The sequence below is a fragment of the Pseudorca crassidens genome, chromosome 9 (assembly GCF_039906515.1).
Source record: "Pseudorca crassidens isolate mPseCra1 chromosome 9, mPseCra1.hap1, whole genome shotgun sequence".
In the NCBI taxonomy this organism is placed as follows: Eukaryota; Metazoa; Chordata; class Mammalia; order Artiodactyla; family Delphinidae; genus Pseudorca; species Pseudorca crassidens.
In genome coordinates, this window is record NC_090304.1 from 49,402,353 (window position 1) to 49,422,178 (window position 19,826).

Genomic DNA, 19,826 nt, shown 5'->3' on the forward strand with positions numbered 1-19,826 from the left:
CAGAAACTCTGGGAGTCGAGCCTGGAGATCTGGGATGTACAAAGCCCTTCAGGTGATTGTGATGTGCACCAAAGCATGAGAGCAGCTGTCTCAAAGCAGAGGGTCCTGAGCCTTGGCTGGACCTTAGAAGTCCCTGGGAATTCGTTCCAAGCAGGGCTTCAAGAGCACAAGGGAAGCAGGATGTTTGTAAGAGAAAAGTCATGGTAGGAAAAACCAGGCATAAATGAAAATGTACTCAGAACTTACATATAGCATGAAATTTTTTTTATTAGCGTCAGTGACCCAGACCTGAAACATTCTAACACACAGCGAAGAGCAAGATCTTGGGCTCAAACTATAATCAAGACCAGAGGGGAGAACCATGTTTCAGAAGAATTGAGAAATACTTCTTTAAGCCAACCCTTGAAGACTAGTACACTAACTGGTGCCACATAATGTGAAGAAGGTGAAGCGGGGAGACTCGGGGGATCGGCCATGGTTTGCTCATCTGGAAGTGGAGTTCCTGGATGTTCACTTCCTCACGGAACTATGTGAGCACTGAATTGTCTCTTCCAAGGAAAGTACCTCGAATGCTGTCCCCAGTGTTGGAAGGGTTTTATGCCTAGTGGTAGTCCGTGTTCCATTTCCCATAAAATGCTTTTCCCCACTTCCTTCCCTGGCTGGGGTGTCTCTGAAAAAAAAATCATACACATGTCCTTTAGCAAAAAGAGTTTTGAATACACTTCTCACAGAAAATACCAACTAGCCCAAAAGTCCAGGCACAAGTTCTTACCGAGGAAGGAGTTCAAACCAGCCAAGATCTTCAGTAGAAGCAGACCGTGTGCAGAAAGCTCCTTCCTGTTTTCCCCTCTGCTGCCAGGAGAAGCTCAGCCAGACTGCTTTCCATGTCATCTGCCTGCTGGAGACCTTGGCAGAGCTCACAGATGATCAGAGATCCAAGAGTGGCGTCCTCCAGGGTGTCGTCTATGTCCACGTTGATCACGTGAACAGGTTGACAGGTCTCCTGCTCTCGGGTGCACAGATCTGCCACCACCCTGTCATAGACGCTCTCCTGACATGTGAAGATGACATCAAAGGGATCCCTGCACTCTTGAAATCTTTCCGGGTGAGGCTTGATTCTCTCATTTCTTCCCAAGACGTGTAAGACACCATTGCTTCTATAGCGTTCTCCATCTTTGCGGAGAAGGTCCTTGCTCATTTGCTCATACGTGGTGGAAAAATCATAAACCACGGGGAGGTTACCTGCACGTCCTGGGAGCCTCACACAGGATCCGACTCCAAAAGACTTGACATTGAACCCTTTCTTCATGAGGACGCTGTGGGCTTCCATGCTCCTGTTCATGTTACTCATACAGACCACAGCCACCCTGAGTGGAGAGGAGGGCATGATGGAAGCTCCTTGGGACTCCCAGCCAGATGAGTGGACTTCAGGGGCTGAGGGAACTCTGAAGCCAGAAGGATGACCGGCTGGGTCCAGCTCTCCCAACCTGTGTTAGTGTCAAACAACGGAAACCGGGTTTATATGGAGTCACCTCCCCACAGTGGGAGGAGAATTCTTGATTGATGATTGGCTTAGCTCTTGAGTGATTGGGTTTGGATAGTGGGCTCTGACCAGAGAACCCAATCCAGTCATCAGAACCATCCGGTCGTTAAATCACCTGAATGTCTAAATCTCCACAAGGGTATGCTTACCCCGTGGGTGTGTCTTGAAATCTCCACTTAGCCCTGTTGGTGCACCTGTGGATGGGGCTACGATTGATATTAGGCAAATTACCTAGACTCCTCCAAAACTTGTCACCAGCCCCTCCAGTGACTTGAGAACATGCCTGTGAAAAACGTGTTTGAAACTTCCAAGCTCACACTTAAGTCAATTTTACATAAAATTACAAGGGTTGTTTCATATTCCTTTCATCAGCTGATACTCTAGAAGTGTAATTGTGTCAAATCTCAGGAGGATTCCTATAGTTTTGCCCATAAAGTAATAAAATGATTCACCAGTGTAAAAAGCGACTCCTTGAAAACATCCCTGCTGACAGTGTTTCAGGAGTTACAAGAACACTACACATCCTCCTATTGATTTTCTTGAATTCATGATGATTCTCCAGGGACTGAAGTGGCCTCCACCAGCTCTCCCATGTCTTCAAGTATGGCTCTGTCAGACCATTCTATACTGAAATAGTCATTTATAGTTCCATTCCTTTTGTTAGTTTGCACAGTTGACTGAGCAAAGGACATAGAGGTTGCCTGTGGGTCCTGGGAGCCTCACACGGGATCCAGCTCCAAAAGATTTGACACTGAACCCTTTCTTCATGAGGATGCTGTGGTCTTCCACGCTCCTGTTCATGTTACTCATACAGACCATAGCCACCCAGAGCGAGAAGGAGGGCATGGTGGTCGCCACTCGGGACTCCAGCCAGACGGCTGGAGATTGAGGGGACTCTGAAGCCAGGGAGAAGACTGCCTCCATCCAGCTCTTCCAACTAGTGTACTGTCAAAGAACAGAGACCAGGCTTATATGAAGTCACCACCCACCCTTGGTGCCTGGAGAACTCTTGATTGATTGATTGATTGATTGGGTTAACTCTTGATTGGCTGGGTTTGGATAGTGGGCTCTGACCAGAGAACTCAATCCAGTCATCAGAACAATCGGGTGATTAAATGAACTGAAAATCTAATTCTTTGCAAGGGTATGGTTACCCACTGGGAGCGTTTTGAAATCTCTAGTTAGCCCTGTTTGTTCACCTGTGTATGGGACTACTATTGATATTAGACAAAATACCTAGACTATTCCCAAGCTTGTCACTGACCACTCCAGTGACCTGTGAACACACATGTGGAAAATGTGTTTGAAATTTCCATGCTTACACTTAATTCAGTTATATGTAAAATTAAAAGTGTTTTGTGTATTTCTTTCATACAATTGATACTCTACAAATGTAACTGTGTTAAATCAGAGGAAGGCACATACAGTTTTGTCCATAAAATCATAAAATGATTCACCAGTGTAAAAAGTGACTTCTGGAAAACATCCCTGCTGATAGTGTTTCAGGAGTTACAAGAACACCACACATCCTCCTTTTGATTTTCTTAAATTCATGATAATTCTCGAAAGACTCCAGTGGCCTCCACCAGGTTTCTGATGTCTTTTACACTCAGTCTCATAGTGGAATCCCCAAACCAGAAGCATCAACATCAATTGGGAATGTGTTAATGCAAATTTTGACCCCAGATCACCCAATCAGTATCTCTGGGAGTGGAGCCCATAGATCTGTCTTTTTTAGAAACACTCATATGATTGTGTATTACACCAAGGCTTAAGAGCACCTGCCTCGAGGCAGAGGTCTCTGCAACTTGACTGGACCTTGGAAGTCCCTGGGAAGTTGTAAAAAGCACTGTTTCAAGAATAGAAGAGAGGGTTTCCCTGGTGGTGCAGTGGTTGAGAGTCCGCCTGCCGATGCAGGGGACATGGGTTCGTGCCCCAGTCTGGGAGGATCCCACATGCCGCGGAGCGGCTGGGCCCGTGAGCCATGGCCGCTGAGCCTGCGCATCCGGAGCCTGTGCTCCGCAACGGGAGAGACCACAGCAGTGAGAGGCCCGCTTACCGCAAAAAAAAAAAAAAGAGACCTACTGTATAGCACAGGGAACTATTCTCATAATTTTGTAATAACCTATAAGGGAAAAGAATGTGAGGAAGAATATATATATGTATATATATGTGTGTATATATATGTATGTGTACATATATATACACATATATACACCTGAATCACTGTGCTCTACAACTGAAACTAACACAACATTGTAAATCAACTATACTTCAATTAAATATATATATATTAATATAAATATATATATATATAAAGAGGCACAAACTACTAGGTATAAAATAGATAAGCAACAAGGATATATTGTACAGCACAGGGAAATACAGACATTATCTTGTAATAACTTTAAATGGAGTAAAATCTATAAAATTTTGAATTACCTTGCTGTACCCATTTTGTATATTGATATACAATATTACTAATGTAATATTGTATATCAACTATACTTCAATTAAACAGTAAAGAATAGTGTAAAAAGATAAAATAAAATAAAATTTTTAAAGGAGAGAATTAAGGTCTCAGAGCCCAAATTATAATCATGACCTAAGGGGAGGATCACGTTTCAAAGGCATTGAGAAGCACTAAGCTAAGCCAATCCTTGAAGGCCAGTTCACAAAATAGTGCTGTATAATTTGGACAGAGGTGAAGGGAGGAGACTGGGAGGATCAGCCATAATTTGCTCATCTAGAAAATGGAGTTCCTGGATGGTAACTTCATTGCAGAGTGATGTGATCCCTGAATTGTCTCTTCCAAGGTAAGTACCTTGAGCATCGTCTCCCACATAGGAAGGGATTTTATGACTACTGGTAGTCCATGTTCCAATTTCCATAAAACGCTTTTCCCATCCATTTTCTTCCCTGGGTAGGTGTACCTGAAAAAAATCGTACAAAGATATTTTAATGGAAAGAGCATTAAAGACACCTCTCACAGAAAATACAGACTAGCTCAAAGTTCCAGGCACAAGTTCTGATGGCTGAAGAAGCCCAAGATCTTCAGTAGAAGCAGACCATGTGAAGAAAGCTCCTTCCAGTTTTCCCCTCCACTGCCAGGAGCAGCTGGGCCAGATGGTCTTCTAGGTCATCAGCATGCTGGAGGCGTTGGCAGAGCTCACAGATGATCAAAGCTCCAAGGGTGGTGTCCTCCAGGGTGTCATCCGTGTCCACATTGATCAAGTGCACAGTCTGACAGGTCTCCTGCTCTCTGGCACACAGATCTTCCACAATTCTGTTGAAGATGCTCTCCTCACAGGTGGAATTGACATCAAAGGGATACTTGCAGTCTTGAATCTTCTGAGTGGGGTTTGATTCTCTCATTTCTTCCCAAGGTGTGTAAGGTTCCATTCCTGTTCTAGCATTCTTTACCTTTCCTGTTAAGGTTGTGTACATCTGCTTATATATCTTTGAGAAATGGTAAATCACTGCAAGATCTGCATTTTTGGAGAAAGAACAGTAGCTATAACCTCTGCAGTTTTTCACATACAATGTCTATTATGCAATCACACCCAATCAAATATTACCAAGCATTTCAAGAAATATCATCAATAACAAAATCATTGAGGAAAATGTAACAGGCACAGAACTACAAATGAATTAAATATTGGAATTATCAGACAGATATTTTTTAATAAAATGTTTATCTGGATCATTTTAGAAAATATCTATTGTGTCTTCAAAGTTAAATCATCACCAAAAGAGAAGTCCCCATCCAGGATCTCCAGGACCATAAGTAGTTGCCTATTGCCATCACGGGCTCAGCAAGAAGATGCATGGAAAATTTCTACTGAGTGTTGGTCCAACCTTAATTAATGTTATGAACTGAACTATAAATGTGAGCTATGAGGACTCATCTGTATCTCAGATGTGATGCCTGTATTAAACAGACTTCTGTGACCCTATTCAGAGATCCTGGCCCAGTCTGAGAGACTCCTGTTCTTCCTGGATTAGTTCAAGGAACAGAGATAACCCTGTGAGGAGCACACATATGATCCATTAAGACTGAGTGGAGCAGCGAATAATACCTCACCTGCTGAGCAGTTTACTGCAGAGCACTCTACTTCCCAAAACCTCCCATCACATCACCATTTGACTCAATGACCTGACAAAGCTTTGGCCTTTGGAAGAATTCCCACTGTCTAGAAATCTTGGGCTTCTCTAAGGAGGGCAGGGAGAACTACTTCTATAAATATTTCAAAGACAAGGACTAAGGCCTGAGAGCTTTGCAATTGACAAAAGACAACAAGATGTGCCTCAAACAGCAGATGAAGGAGAGGGTAGTCTTACCGAACCAAACTTTGGTCCGCTTGCCCAAACTCAGTAAAGCCAATCTACTGACACCAGGTTTGGGGAAAGGAAAGTGCAGTGTTTATTGCAGGTGCCAAACAAGGAGTCCAGGTGGCAAATGCTCAAAAGACCCAAACTCCCCATGGCTTCTAGTGAAAGGTTTTTAAAGACAGTGTGCAGTAGAGGGTTGCATGGTGAGTGATCACCTCATAGACTTTCTTCTGATTGGTTGGTGGTGAGGTAATGGGGAGTCAGCATCATCAACCTTCTAGTTCCAACTGGTCTGGGGTCTACATGCTTGTGATTAGCATGCAGTTAACTTCTTCCACCTGGTGGGGGTTGTAGCATCTGCAAAATCACTCAAAGGATATGGCTCAGCATATCATCTTACAGCCCTTGAGAAGGAACTTAAGGTCCTTGACTTTGTTTAATGACAAAACTATTATTTTATCTTATTAACTGTTTGCTTTTGTTTCTGAATTTTCTCACTTCTCTGATTAAATTTATTCTTTGGAACTCAGAGAAGGCCTAGGAGGATAAAGTTTTTCTACAAACAAGAGATAGGCAAAGGACAAGTGGGGGGAGGGTGGGTCAGTCCCCAGAAGCCCATAGTGTCCTGCTTGTTTACAGCAGGAACACACAGCCACTGCTCAGATCACAATCACCTCCTTTGTGCATTCTCTCTCCAATTTACTCAGCTTAGGTGACCAGAGACCTAATATTTGTGTACCTGTGTTATCCGGCTACTAAGGGAATCTAAGTACAGAAAATCCTATTTGATAAAGTTGACTTTCAGATGTATGGACTAGATGTATCTGTTTTCTCTCATTTCTTGGATATAAATACAAATGTGTTTCAAAAAGATGGTGACTATGAAAATTGCTGTAGTTTCATCCACTTCAATGTCAGGTTGTTTTGCAGCCAATTTTTACTCCTTGAGAGAATATACAGGAATAGATAATATATCTCTTCCTTTGGAGGTCTGAAAAATCTGCTTGAAAGCTTTGAAAGGCACCATCCAAGTTTTCAAGCTCAACAATAATTTCTTGTTCAACCGCCTAAGTTGAAGGACAGCCAGAGAGTTGAAGGAGAAGCTCTCGTGTTAAGATGTCACCCAGTATATAGTTGGAATACTGCAGTGAGTATAAGTACAAGACAATCAATGCTTTTATGCAATAAAAATATTTCCCTATTTGTTTGAGGCCTAAAATGAAAAATTTGTGAAACAAGCTATGGATGTACCAATGGATGCACCAGCATACCTATATATTAATTTTTTTCTAAATTAAATTTACAGTTTTGTCTTCTATATTAAGTACTGTCATTTTGTACAAAGAATAAATCTAAATTTACAGTGACTATTCAGAATTATTTTTTTCTCTCTGCTTCCTCCCCAGCTTCCTGAGCTCCAGCTGCTCTTATCCCTGGGAAAGTCCATGAGACGCTCAAGTGGGTTCTAGTCCATGGTTCATATTTCAACCTCAGAAATAAGTCCAGACCTGGCTGGAAGACAGTATTGGAGTAGAAGAATGAGGAACAGTAGCCACTGTATGTTACCGTTCATGGTCCCTCAGACCTGAATGATAAGTGACCATCTAACTGAGAAAATAACATCCTTGGGCATGAGGAGGCTTGGGTTTCCCCTGCCTGAAGCTACACTCCCCAAAGGAGAAAGGGAGGGGGGATAAATTAGGAGTATGAGATTAACAGATACAACTACTGTACATAAAATAGATAAGCAACAAGGATTTATGGTATAGCACAGGGAACTATATTCAATGTCTTATAATAACCCATAATGGAAAATAATCTGGAAATATATATTATATATATATATATACATATAGATATATATATAATTGCATCACTTTGCTGTACACCTAAAAACTAACACAATATTATAAATCAACCATACTTCAATTTTTTAAAAGATGGTTTTTCCTATAGTCAGTATTTTTTGAATGTTTTAAATGTCTTTTTTATTATTACTACTTTATTTCCAATTTTTTAAAGTCTATTCTGGAAAAAAATACCTTGCCCTCAAAGTTCTTATGTCTTCTTGTAATTACCTCTACAAGAAAGTCCATATTCTCCAGACACATTTTTATGTGAAATCAGTGGACACTCAGTTATATTTCTGTGGCTGAACACAGTTTGTTTATTTCCAAATTACTTCAAGAACCCAGGCAACAATTTATGTTTCATGTACTTTAGGACATCAGTGAACTGAAACTTTTTAAAGCTACATTTGTTCATGTGAATTCTTTGAGTTTCTTACAGAAAGCTTTGCAGTGCAATTGTCTGACTTTTTAAAATCAATAGTCAACTCAAGATAAGGGTCCAATTTTATTTTTTTGGATGTTGATATCCAGTTTTTCCAAAACTATTTATTGAAGAGAGACTATCCTTTCCCCATTGTGTGTTCTTGGCACACTTGTTAAAGATGAGTTGACAGTACCTGCCAGTTCCATACTGTAGCTTTGTAATATATTTTGAAATCAGGAAGTGCTATGTCTCCAACTGTGTTCTTTTCATTCAAAATTGCTTTGGCTATTCAGGGTCTTTTCAGGTTTCATATGAACTTCAGGATTATTTTTTTCTATTTCTATTAAAAATGGCTTTGGAAAGAACTCAAACAAACAACCTAACAATGCACCTAAAGCAACTAGAGAAAGAAGAACAAACAAAACCCAAAGTTATTAGAAGGAAAGAAATCATAAAGTTCAGGAGAAGAAATAAATGAAAGAGATTAAAAGTAAACAATAGAAAAGATCGATGAAACTAAAAGCTGGTTCTTTGAGAAGATAAACAAAACTGAGAAGCCTTTAGCCAGACCCATCAAGAGAAAAAGGGAGAGGGCCCAAATCAATAAAATTAGAAACGAAAAAGGAGAAGTTACAACCGACACCACAGAAATACAAAGAAGCCTAAGAGACTACTATAAGCAACTATACGCCAACAAAATGGACAACCTAGAAGAAATGGACAAATTCTTAGAAAGGTACAATCTCCCAAGACTGAACCAGGAAGAAACAGAAAATATGAACAGACCAATTACAAGTACTGAATTTGAGTCTGCAGTTTAAAAACTCCCAACAAACAAAAGTCAAGGACCAGATGGCGTCACAGGCAAATTCTATCAAACACTTAAAGAAGAGTTAACACCTGTCCTTCTGAAACTATTCCAAAAAATTTCAGAGGAAGGAACACTTCCAAACTCATTCTATGAGTCCACCATCACCCTGATACCAAAACCAGACAAAGATACCACAAAAAAAAAAAAAGAAAATTACAGGCCAATATCACTGATGAACATAGATGCAAAAATCCTCAACAAAATACTAGTAAATCAAATCCAACAATATATTAAAATGATTATATACCATGATCAAGTGGGATTTATCCCAGGGAAAAACATAAGCAGAACACTCTTTGACATGAATTGCAGCAATATGTTTTTGGATCCACCTCCTAGAATAATGAAAATGAAAACAAAAATAAACAATTGGGACCTAATTAAGCTTAAAAGCTTCTGCACAGCAAAGGAAACCATAAACAAAACGAAAAGACAACCCACAGAATGGGAGAATATATTTGCAAACGATGCGCCCCACAAGGGATTAATCTCCAAAATATACAAACAGCTCATGCAGCTCAATATCAAGAAAAGAAAACAACCCAATCAGACAGTGGGCAGAGGGCCTTCCCTGGTGGTGCAGTGGTTGAGAGTCTGCCTGCTGATGCAGGGGACGCGGGTTTGTGCCCCAGTCCAGGAGGATCCCACGTGCCGTGGAGCGGCTGGGCCCGTGAGCCATGGCCGCTGAGCCTGCGCGTCCGGAGCCTGTGCTCCGCAACGGGAGAGGCCACAACAGTGAGAGGCCTACGTACCGCAAAAAAAAAAAAAAAGTGGGCAGAAGATCTAAATAGACATTTCTCCAAAGAAGACATACAGATGGCCAAAAGCACATGAAAAGATGTTCAACATCGCTAATTATTAGAGAAATGCAAATCAAAACTACAGTGAGGTATCACCTTACATTGGTCAGAATGGCCGTCATCAAAAAGTTTACAAACAATAAATGCTGGAGAGGGTGTGGAGAAAAGGGAACCCTCCTACACTGTTGTGTGGTTATGTAAATTGGTACAGCCATTATGGAGAACAGTATAGAGGTTCCTTAAGAAACCAACCAAAAATAGAGCTACCTGGGCACATATCTGGAGAAAACTATAATTCAAAAAGATACATGCACCCCAATGTTCATAGCAGCACTACTTACAATAGCCAAGACATGGAAGCAACCTAAGTGTCCATTGACAGAGGGATAGATAAAGAAGATGTGGTACATATATACAATGGAATATTACCCAGCCATAAAAAAGAACAAAATAATGTCACTTGCAGCAATTGGATGGACCTAGAGATTATCATACTAAGTGAAGTAAGTCAGACAAAGACAAATATCGTATGATATTGCTTATATGTGGAATCTAAAAAAGGGAGGCAAATGAACTCATTTACAAAACAGAAATAGACTCACAGACATAGAAAACAAACTTATGATTACCAAAGGGGAGAGAGGGATAAATTAGGAGTTTGGGATTAAAACATACACACTACTATATATAAAATAGATAAACAACAAGGACTTATGGTATAGCACAGGGAATTATACTCAATATCTTGTAATAACCTATAATGGAAGAGAATGTAAAAAAAGGATATATATTTATATGTATATATATATATATATATATATATGTATAACTGAATCACTTTACTGTATACCTGAAACTAACACAACATTGTAAATCAATTATATTTCAATTTAAAAAAATTTAACAGCTTTGGGATTTTAATAGGGGTTGCATTGAATCTGTAGGTTTCTTTGAGTAGTATGGACATTTTAACAATATTAGTTCTTCCAGTCCATGAACACAAGGTGTCTTTCCACTTATGTGTGTTACTTAACCCTTTCTTTCATTTTTTTGGTAAGTTTTCAGTGTGTAATTCTTTACATACTAAGAAACCTCATTATTTCTGATATTTTTAAGTTCAATTTACAAAATTTTTCCTTCTATTTACAATTCTAGATAATGTTAGTAATCATTTTTAAGGGACCAATACTACTTATTTAATTAACTTTCTCTAAAAATTTTAAACTATGTTTATAAACTTCCAAGTTTTGATTTCCCCTTTTAAGTATATAAATTGCTTTTCAATCTGAGTGTCTTACCGAGTTCCTAATAAACAATTACAATCTAATAAAATAAATTTAGAACTATGGTAGATGTGAGGTTCTCTTAAAAATAAGTTTACTGGACTTCCCTGGTGGCACAGTGGTTAAGAATCTGCCTGCCAGTGCAGGGGACACGGGTTCGAGCCCTGGTCCAGGAAGATCCCACATGCCGCAGAGCAACTAAGCCAGTGCGCCACAACTACCAAGCCTGCGCTCTAGAGCCCGAGAGCCACAACTACTGAAGCCCGTGCACATACAGCCCGTGTTCCGCAACGAGAGAAACCACCGCATTGAGAAGCCTGTGCACCGCAACGAAGGGTAGCCCCCTCTAGCCGCAACTAGAGAAAAGCCTACACGCAGCAACGAAGACCCAACACAGCCATAAATAAATAAATTTATTTTTTTAAAGTAAGTTTACTGGAATTTCATTATACATTTAAATTTAAAATTATGCTATAGCAGTCATTCATATAGACACTTAAAAGTTGGAATCTATTAAGTACTATGTCTGTCAGTACTCTAGTATGCCAAATTCTCTTACATATTATAAGACATTAAGTAACAAACATACAGGATATTCCCATGCTAACCCAAAAATATAAATACAGTGAGTTTGATTTACTTAATTATCTCTCCACTGAGCTTTAAATCTTCCCAGGGATATTTTTAAGTGGAGAAGATGAAACACCCACAAAGGAAACGGTTTTATTATTCCAGGAAGCTGAGGTTCCTGGGCTGATGCACCAATAATCCCCATCCACCAGAGAGAGTCCTGGCTGGGATGCAGGATTAGATTCTTCTCTATGATCAAGTTGATGTTTTATTTGCAAAACCCTTGCAAGGAAAAAAATCTAAATTTAAAAAAGAAAAATTGTTTCACAAAAAATACAACATGCACGACTTATAGCTAGCCAGATTGATTTTAACAAGTTTAGAGTCATCATAATCAGTGCAAAAAATGTATAACTGAACAAGTTCCTTTCTCTAGTTTATTTTCTCTAACATGTATTTTTAATAAATGTAGTTTCCTACTACAAATATCCATATGAGCTTTGAATCCTGATATGAAGTGTTACATTTCACAACAGATGAGTTTTTTTAATTTAATAAAAATATTATAGGAAAACTTCTTGCAAAAGAATTAATCTGGGAGTCAATTTTATGATAACAAAATAGAGAATATGCATGTATCTAAAATAAATAGGACCTTTGTCCCACCTCAATAATGTTGTAGTTGTTCTTATGACTTTTTAAATAATCTGTAACTCTCTAATTGTCACATCAAAGGATAATCTTTGCCCAGAGGATTACATTTCAAAACTGCTATGTCTACTATCTCTCCTTTTTAGGCTTCTCATGAAATGTTATTTTATTTTGTATTCTCCATCTTCAATTGAATTTTTGACCAAGGATGTATTAAAGTGCTTAGGGCTTATAAGTTTTCCAGCATCCAGTTGGTGCCTTGAAAGGGAGAAGCTTAAAAGGAATGAAAATGGGAACTGGTGTGTGTTGATCTCCCTCTGCAGCCCCGAAGAGAATGTGAGCCTTCCAGACAATGGGAAAGGCTCTACATGTGGCAGGGCCTATGCTTTGGTGAGGCATTGACTATCACAGCCACGGCACTGGGATCCAGTGCCCAGCAATGGGGTTCTCCATGGATGGCCTATTCTTTCCAATTCTTCCCCCGCTTCAGGGTGTTCTCATAAACGTTCCTTTGAAGATCACACCTCACAACCACCTCCCTTCTGGGGCTAGAGGACTTCTTGGAGCTAGGTCTTTCCATGGGGGGCATCACAGGGGCTACAGAGGTTATCAAAGAGAGGGCACTAAGGGAAAGATGAAAAGAGCCCTTAGCTGGCGATGGACTGCATTAGTCTCTTGCTGTACATGCTCTCTTCACAGCCCAGAGTCCATTCATCTCTAAACCTGAACTGATCTTCGCAGTCAGTTCAGATGAAACATTGCAATGTAGAAAGAGCCCTGAACTGAAATTTGTGCCACGTAGATGATCTTTCAAAGAATTAGAGGTCCTTTCACCACATAAGATGGATACAGTTTCTAAGTGATATTTATTGGGCCTTTAAAACAGTGGCTTACAGGGACTTCCCTGGTGGTCCAGTGGTTAAGACTTTGCCTTCCAATGCAGGGGGTGTGAGTTTGATCCCTGGTCAGGGAGCTAAGATCCCACATGCCTCACAGCCAAAAAACCAAAGCATAAAACAGAAGCAATATTGTAACATTCACATCAAAAAAATCTTAATAAAAGTAAAACAGTGGCTTACATTGTTCTCATTTAATTTTCTCAACATTGCAATGGTGTATTAGTTCTATTATCCCCATTTTACAGAACAGGAGACTGAGGCTTAAAATGGTGAGCTAAATTGCCTAAACTGGCTCACATGGGACCCAGCCAGGTTTCCATACTTAAAATGACTGTGCTGAAAGCTGATCTCTGGGTCATATTGCCACCTCTTGAGTACTTCATCTCCTCCAGCAGGAAAAGGTTCAGTGTGCCCAGGGGTAGGTCACCTCTTGGGTGAGAAGTGTAAATTTTTTGTTATAATTCATACTTCTCCTACTTCTGAAAGGTATTTGTGGGGACAGCCCCCAAAAGGAAGGTATAGAACAAAAAAGTAACATATAGGTCTGGCACCACATATAGGAAGGCAGGAATAGAGGAGATGATTGTTCCTTAACTTAGAAAAGGTCTCTGCCCTGACTTGCACAACATGGAACTCTGAGCTACCATGACAACGGTAGGAATATAAAATGAATCTAGTAGTTTTGTTCCTCGGGAGAAAGAACTTTACCATATAATTCATTCTAAGAGAGATTCGCCATGTGGGTCTATAAGTAAAGTTACAGGGAGAAAAAATGTACACTGTTACTCTCCTAGTGTATCTGATCTTGAGGAGCTAGGCGCACCGGCAGAGGGCTCAAGAGCCTGAGCTTAGAGGCCAACAGGACAGTTTTCTTACATTATACATTGTATTTGTTTAAGAAACAATTTTATTTCTACCAGCAACTGTTCTAATCACTTTATAAAGGTAATTCATTCAACAAAAATTAATTCAGCCCATAGTATGATCCAAACACTGCTCTAGGCATTTGGGAGGCATCGGTGAAAATGGGACATTTTGAACAAAGATTCTGCCTTTGTGATGCTTACAGTGTGGAGAGGGGAGAGAGACAATAAACCACATATGCAATAAATAATCAAATTGTGCCATGTGCTAGAAGACGATAAGCGTTATGGAAACAGGAAAATGTAGAGGGTAAGAGGATTGGGGGTGACAGGCCATGACATTAAATAAGGGTCAGGATCAGTATCCTGAGAATATAAGATGTAAGATAAGACTACTGGGAAGGAGGGAGCCAGCCAAACTTGTCCTGGGGAATAGAGCTTCAGGAAGAAAGGCCAGTTACAGCAACTGTCTTGGGGAGGGATCACCCCTGTATCGTTCAAAAACCAGCAGGGAGGTAGGTATAGCTGTGAGAGTAAGCAAGGGTGAGTGTTACATAATCCTTCTAAATTGCATCTCCAGACCGTCCATGGGTGACACAGTGAAGAGTGCACCCACCGGCTCCATCCCCCATTGGTCAGAGGTTTACTCCATGGGGCATGAATCCCTTGCACCACAGGTTGCTTATGTACAAACACCAAGGGCAGTCCAGCAACAGCCTCGGTGGGGAGGCCCCAAGGTGGGAGCCCAGAGGCTCACAGCACAGGCTGGAGGAGAGGTGCTGTCAGGCTGCACGAAGCTGGACAGAGGTGCTGGCCACAGCAGCAACAGGAAAAAAGAGATGGATGAGGCCAAGAGGATCTGAAGTGGTGCATAAAAGATTTCTGGTTCGGGGAACTTCCCTGGTGGCGCAGCGGTTAGGAATCCACCCGCCAATGCAGGGGACATGGATTCGAGCCCTGGTCTGGGAAGATCCCACATGCCTCAGAGCAACTAAGCCCGTGTGCCACAACTACTGAAGCCCACGTGCCTAGAGCCCATGCTCTGCAGCAAGAGAACCCACTGCAATGAGAAGCCCGTGCACCACAACAAAGAGTTGCTCCCACTTGCTGCAACTAGAAAAAGCCTGCGCACAGCAACAAAGACCAAATGCAGCTAAAAATAAAATAAATAAATTTATATTAAAAATAAAAAGATTTCTGGTTCAGTACTCATGGGCATTGATTTACCCATTCGTAAAATTAAATTTCTCGAATAACTACTAGGTAGCAGGCTTCCTAGTTCTTTTATATTTCATGTTGTATACTGACTGATCACTATAAAAGTAATATGTGAAAGTATGCTATTTTTTGAAAAATCAGATCATACAGAAGTAGAAAAATATATTGAAGTCCAAAATATATTGTTAAATTAAAAAAGCAAAGTGTGAAGGAAGTCCTAAAGGGATAGGGATATTTGTATATGTATGGCTGATTCATTTTGCTGTACAGTAGAAACTAACACAACATTGTAAAGCAACTATACTCCAATAAAAATTAATTTTTAAAAAAGCAAAATGTGAGAAAGAATATTTACAGTATGCCACCTTTTATGAAAGGAAGGTAACCCAGAAACTAATGAGACTGATTACATCCAGGGAGTGGGTGGAAATGGGGTGAAAAGAATAAGATGGTGGCAACGGAGTAGGAAAGATCGGGGAGAGACACTTAGTAGACTTTATGGTTTTATGTTTTTAGAGTTTGTGCTAATGTTTCACATACTCAATTTTTTAATGAATAAAAATCAAGGATAAAAGAGAGAAACCCTAACATAGAATACAAATGAAAGCAAGTGAATCAAACTATATTTCCAGTGAATGACATAACACACTGAAGGGGTGAAAAAGTAAGTTTTGAACCAGTATTTAGGCTCTAAACCTTCAGGTTCTAACAAATACTGGATTCCATGTACTAGATTTGATTGGTTTCCACCACAGAATGAGGTAGCAATTCTGAAACTACATTCTATGTATTCTAGGCTTAAGCAAACATGTAAATATATTGTAGATAATGGAAGCCTGGTACTTCACCATTAGAGAACTGACATATATGGAAAGAGAGGAAGTTCAACTGAATCTTAGCTGTTTGATTGGACCTGGAGGTATTGGGTGGGCCAAAAAGTGCCTTCGGTTTGTAAGTACAAATAAAAGACACATTTTTCATTTTCACCAAGAACTTTATTGAGCAACGTATTCACTGTTTTGTTCCACTACCTTCTTCCATTTTTCAGGCAACTTCATTATTCCATCTTCCCAAAACTTTTTATCTTTTTGAACAAAGCACTGTTCCAGGTGTCTTTTATAGTCTTCCAGGAAATTGAAATTTTTTCCATTAGAAGAATTTTATAAAGACTGAAATAAATGGAAATTGGAAGGTGCAATGTCTGATGAGCACGGTGGATGAATCCCAACTTCCCAGCCAATCTGTAACAGTTTTTGCCTGGTCATCAAAGAAACATGCGGTCTTTCGTTATCCTGATGGAAGATAAAGCATTTTCTGTTGACTAATTTTGGATGCTTTTCAGCGACTGCAGCTTTCATTTGGTCTAATTGGGAGGAGGGCTTGTTGGAATTAATCGTTTGGTTTTCCAGGAGGTGCTCATAATAGAGGATTCCCTTCCAATCCCACCACATACACAACATCCCCTTCTTTGGATGAAGACCGGCCTTTGGTGTGGTTGGTGGTGGTTTATTTCACTTGCCCCACGATCTCTTCCGTTCCACATTGTTGTACAGTATCCACTTTTCATCACCCGTCACAACTTGTTTTAAAAACGGAACGTCTTCATTATGTTTCAGTAGAGAATCACGTGCAGAAATAGGGTCGAGAAGGTTTTTTTCGATGAACTTAATGTGGAACCCAAACATCAAAGCGATTCACATAACCAAGCAAATGATTTTCAACACTTGATTTGGATATTTTGAGCATGTCGGCTATCTCCCGCGTGGTATAACACTGATTGTTCTCAACTAATGTCTCATTTTGATCGCTATCAACTTCAACTGGTCTACCTGATAGTGGAGCATCATCCAGAGAGAAATCTCCAGCACTAAACTTCACAACCCACTTTTGATCAGTCACAGCACCTTCTCCACACACTGCGCAAATATTTTTTGGCATTTCTGTTGCATTTTTACCTTTCTTGAAATAATAAAGCATAATATGCTGAAAATGTTGCTCTTTTTCTTCCATCTTCAATATTAAAATGGCTACACAAAAGTTCACCAATTTTGATGTCTTTTTTTAAATGCGTGCTGATACGACAGCTGTCACAATCCAATCTAACAGAATTGTTTCAAAGGAAGTTAAGACAACTAAGCACTACTAGAGCCATCTTACAGCAAAACCAAATGAACCTTTTGGCCAACACGTATCAATACGAACTCCTGGTTGTTAAGATGGATAGATAGGAGATACATAGAGAAAGAGATAAGAAGATGATAGATCAACGTGGGTGGTTGTGTTTGTGTGTGTATATTTAACTATATATTTGTGGATAGATATAGATATTGATAGATCACATATACACACATGTATGTATACACACATGTGTGTGTGCTTAAAGCATACACATGTATCCTAGCTCAGCCCCCTGACAAAGCCTGGCAACAATGGCACCCCAGCGATGAACACACCTATTCCAGGTCTTGGTTTGTTTGTAAACACCATTTTCTACTAAAAAGAAACAGTGTTTCTTAGAAAAACCTCATTCCAGAGCTTGGGCAGAGAAAGTACAAGACGAGCCTGGAATACCTTGTTGTGCCATAAAATAAGGAAGTGCTCAGAGAAGGATGGGGACATGACAAAAGGACACAGGAGTCAGCCTGGAGGGGCTCTCAGACTCAGGGGTAAGAAGTGGGCAGATGGAGAGGGAGGTGGCCCCAGGAACCCCTTAGAAGGGGCCACAGACTATGACTAATCAACTGTGACATTTTGAGAAAACAATTGTCTTCCCCCATCTCACTTTCCCACTGTTGGAAGACAAACAAATGGAGCCCCGGAGTCCACAGATTACTCCACTGGAGCCCAGTCCCATCGTGGGGGGAGGCCCGGTGGAAGGGGAGGACCCGAAGCCACAGGGCACACCAGGCTGCAGGGGAAGGACTCCCACCCCGCAAAGCCCTCCTCAGCCCTGGGGCCAGGCAGACCCACGGAAGGACGGGCAGGGCAAGGTCAGGGAGCCGTCCCCGAATCGTTTGGTGGAAATGGCCTTGGCGGCAGCCTGCTACAAACCACCAAGAAGGATTAGCGAGTTCACCAGCTCTTGCAAACTTCAGGTTGCCTTGTCCAGTTTGGGGAAACAACATTTTCCCAAATTCTGGCACTCAAGATATTGTATGGACCCAACTGATGGATCAGTTATTCCTTCCCAGCTCCACCCCCATACCCACATCTGTCCCTAGTGAGTGCCCCTCATCAGGTAGCTTCCTGAGCCCATTCCAAGCCCAGAAAGTCTCCATGAGGCCTGAGAACGCAGGAGACCAGCCCACACACCCTTTCTCAAGGCCCCTACAGATCAATCCCAAAGCAGTTGCTCTTGTAAGACCCTCTTGGTTTCAGATCTGGCCACCACAGCAGCTCCAGACTCTCCTGGCCCCTCTGATGCCTCCCCCAGAAGAAGAGGCCACATGGCCACCCCCACGAGATAGCCACACACATGCCCCATCCAGACCTTCAGGACACAGTCTCCCATGAAGCCCTGGCCGAGGGCCCAAAGGCAGAGTTGGAGCAAATCGGTCAGGAAATCTGCCTCGTCCTGGGCCCTCAGCCTCAGGGCACCACTTCCTCCCGGAGGGGCTTCTGAGCATCTGATGAGATAAAATACGAACGTGCTCTGTGCACCGTTAAGACACCCTGCAAACACCAGGAGACTTTAAGGGGGCATATCCAGGAAAGTGATTGTGTGCTGGACTAGCAAAAGAGGCACTCTGGAGGCTCCCAGGAGAATTCTACAGGGAATGGTGCGACCCAGGAAAGATTCCAGGGAAACGGGGCCAGTGCCAGCAACAGAGGCAGGCTTGCCTGGGAAAGACACCCCACATGCAGCCTGCTCTGCCAGAGAGGGCTCACTGCAGGAACGGGACACACAGAGATTAGCTGTGGCAGGGACTGGCCAAGGGAAGCAGGGACTCGGCCCTTCAACTGCTCTACCCGCAGAGAGTAGAGGAAGAAATGGCCCCCAGCCTTCGGCAGGCACCAGCTCCCAGCAGGACTCAGCTCCCGGAAGCACAGCAGGGGCTCGTGCCAGGGATGGCTAGCAGGAAGGGCAGGTAACAACTGGGGGTGGGCTGCACCAGACGGATGGCCCTGCCTGTTGGGGGGAGATGCCAGGGTCTGTGGGAACCCCGATGGGCTGGATTGGGCACCCTCAACCCTCTTCACCACAGCTGAGGAAGACCACAAACCCACCAGGTCTTGCCACCCTGTCCCCACAGTGGAGAGACCAGATGCCAGAACAGAATTCCTCACCCTGCTGTCCCCACCCCTATCCAACAGTGATTGTCAAAATACTTAACAGTGCATGAAAAGATGCTCAACATCTCTAATCACTAGAGAAATGAAAATCAAAACTACAGTGAACTAGCACCTCACACTGGTCAGAACGGCCATCATCAAAAAATCTACAAACAATAAATGCAGAGAGGGTGTGGAGAAAAGGGAACCCTCCCGCACTGTTGGTGGGAATGTAAATTGGTACAGCCAC

The 19,826-nt window shown here is 41.6% G+C and overlaps 1 protein-coding gene across 1 annotated transcript; it reads right to left on the reverse strand.

Moving 5' to 3' along the window:
* Positions 1-259: 259 nt before the first annotated feature.
* LOC137231314 (RNA polymerase II subunit A C-terminal domain phosphatase SSU72 like protein 3-like) lies at positions 260-2,212 on the reverse strand. Its single transcript, XM_067751804.1, has 2 exons — positions 773-2,212; positions 260-670 (listed from the first exon to the last, which is right to left on the reverse strand). Exon 1 carries the CDS (start codon positions 1,385-1,387, stop codon positions 803-805), a length of 585 nt encoding a protein of 194 aa, XP_067607905.1. The 5' UTR covers positions 1,388-2,212; the 3' UTR covers positions 260-670; positions 773-802.
* Positions 2,213-19,826: the final 17,614 nt, after the last annotated feature.

What these genes read in the sequence shown, in the direction of transcription:
- LOC137231314 (XM_067751804.1), bottom strand. Translation starts at nt 1,387, where the DNA reads ATGCCCTCCTCTCCACTCAGGGTGGCTGTGGTCTGTATGAGTAACATG.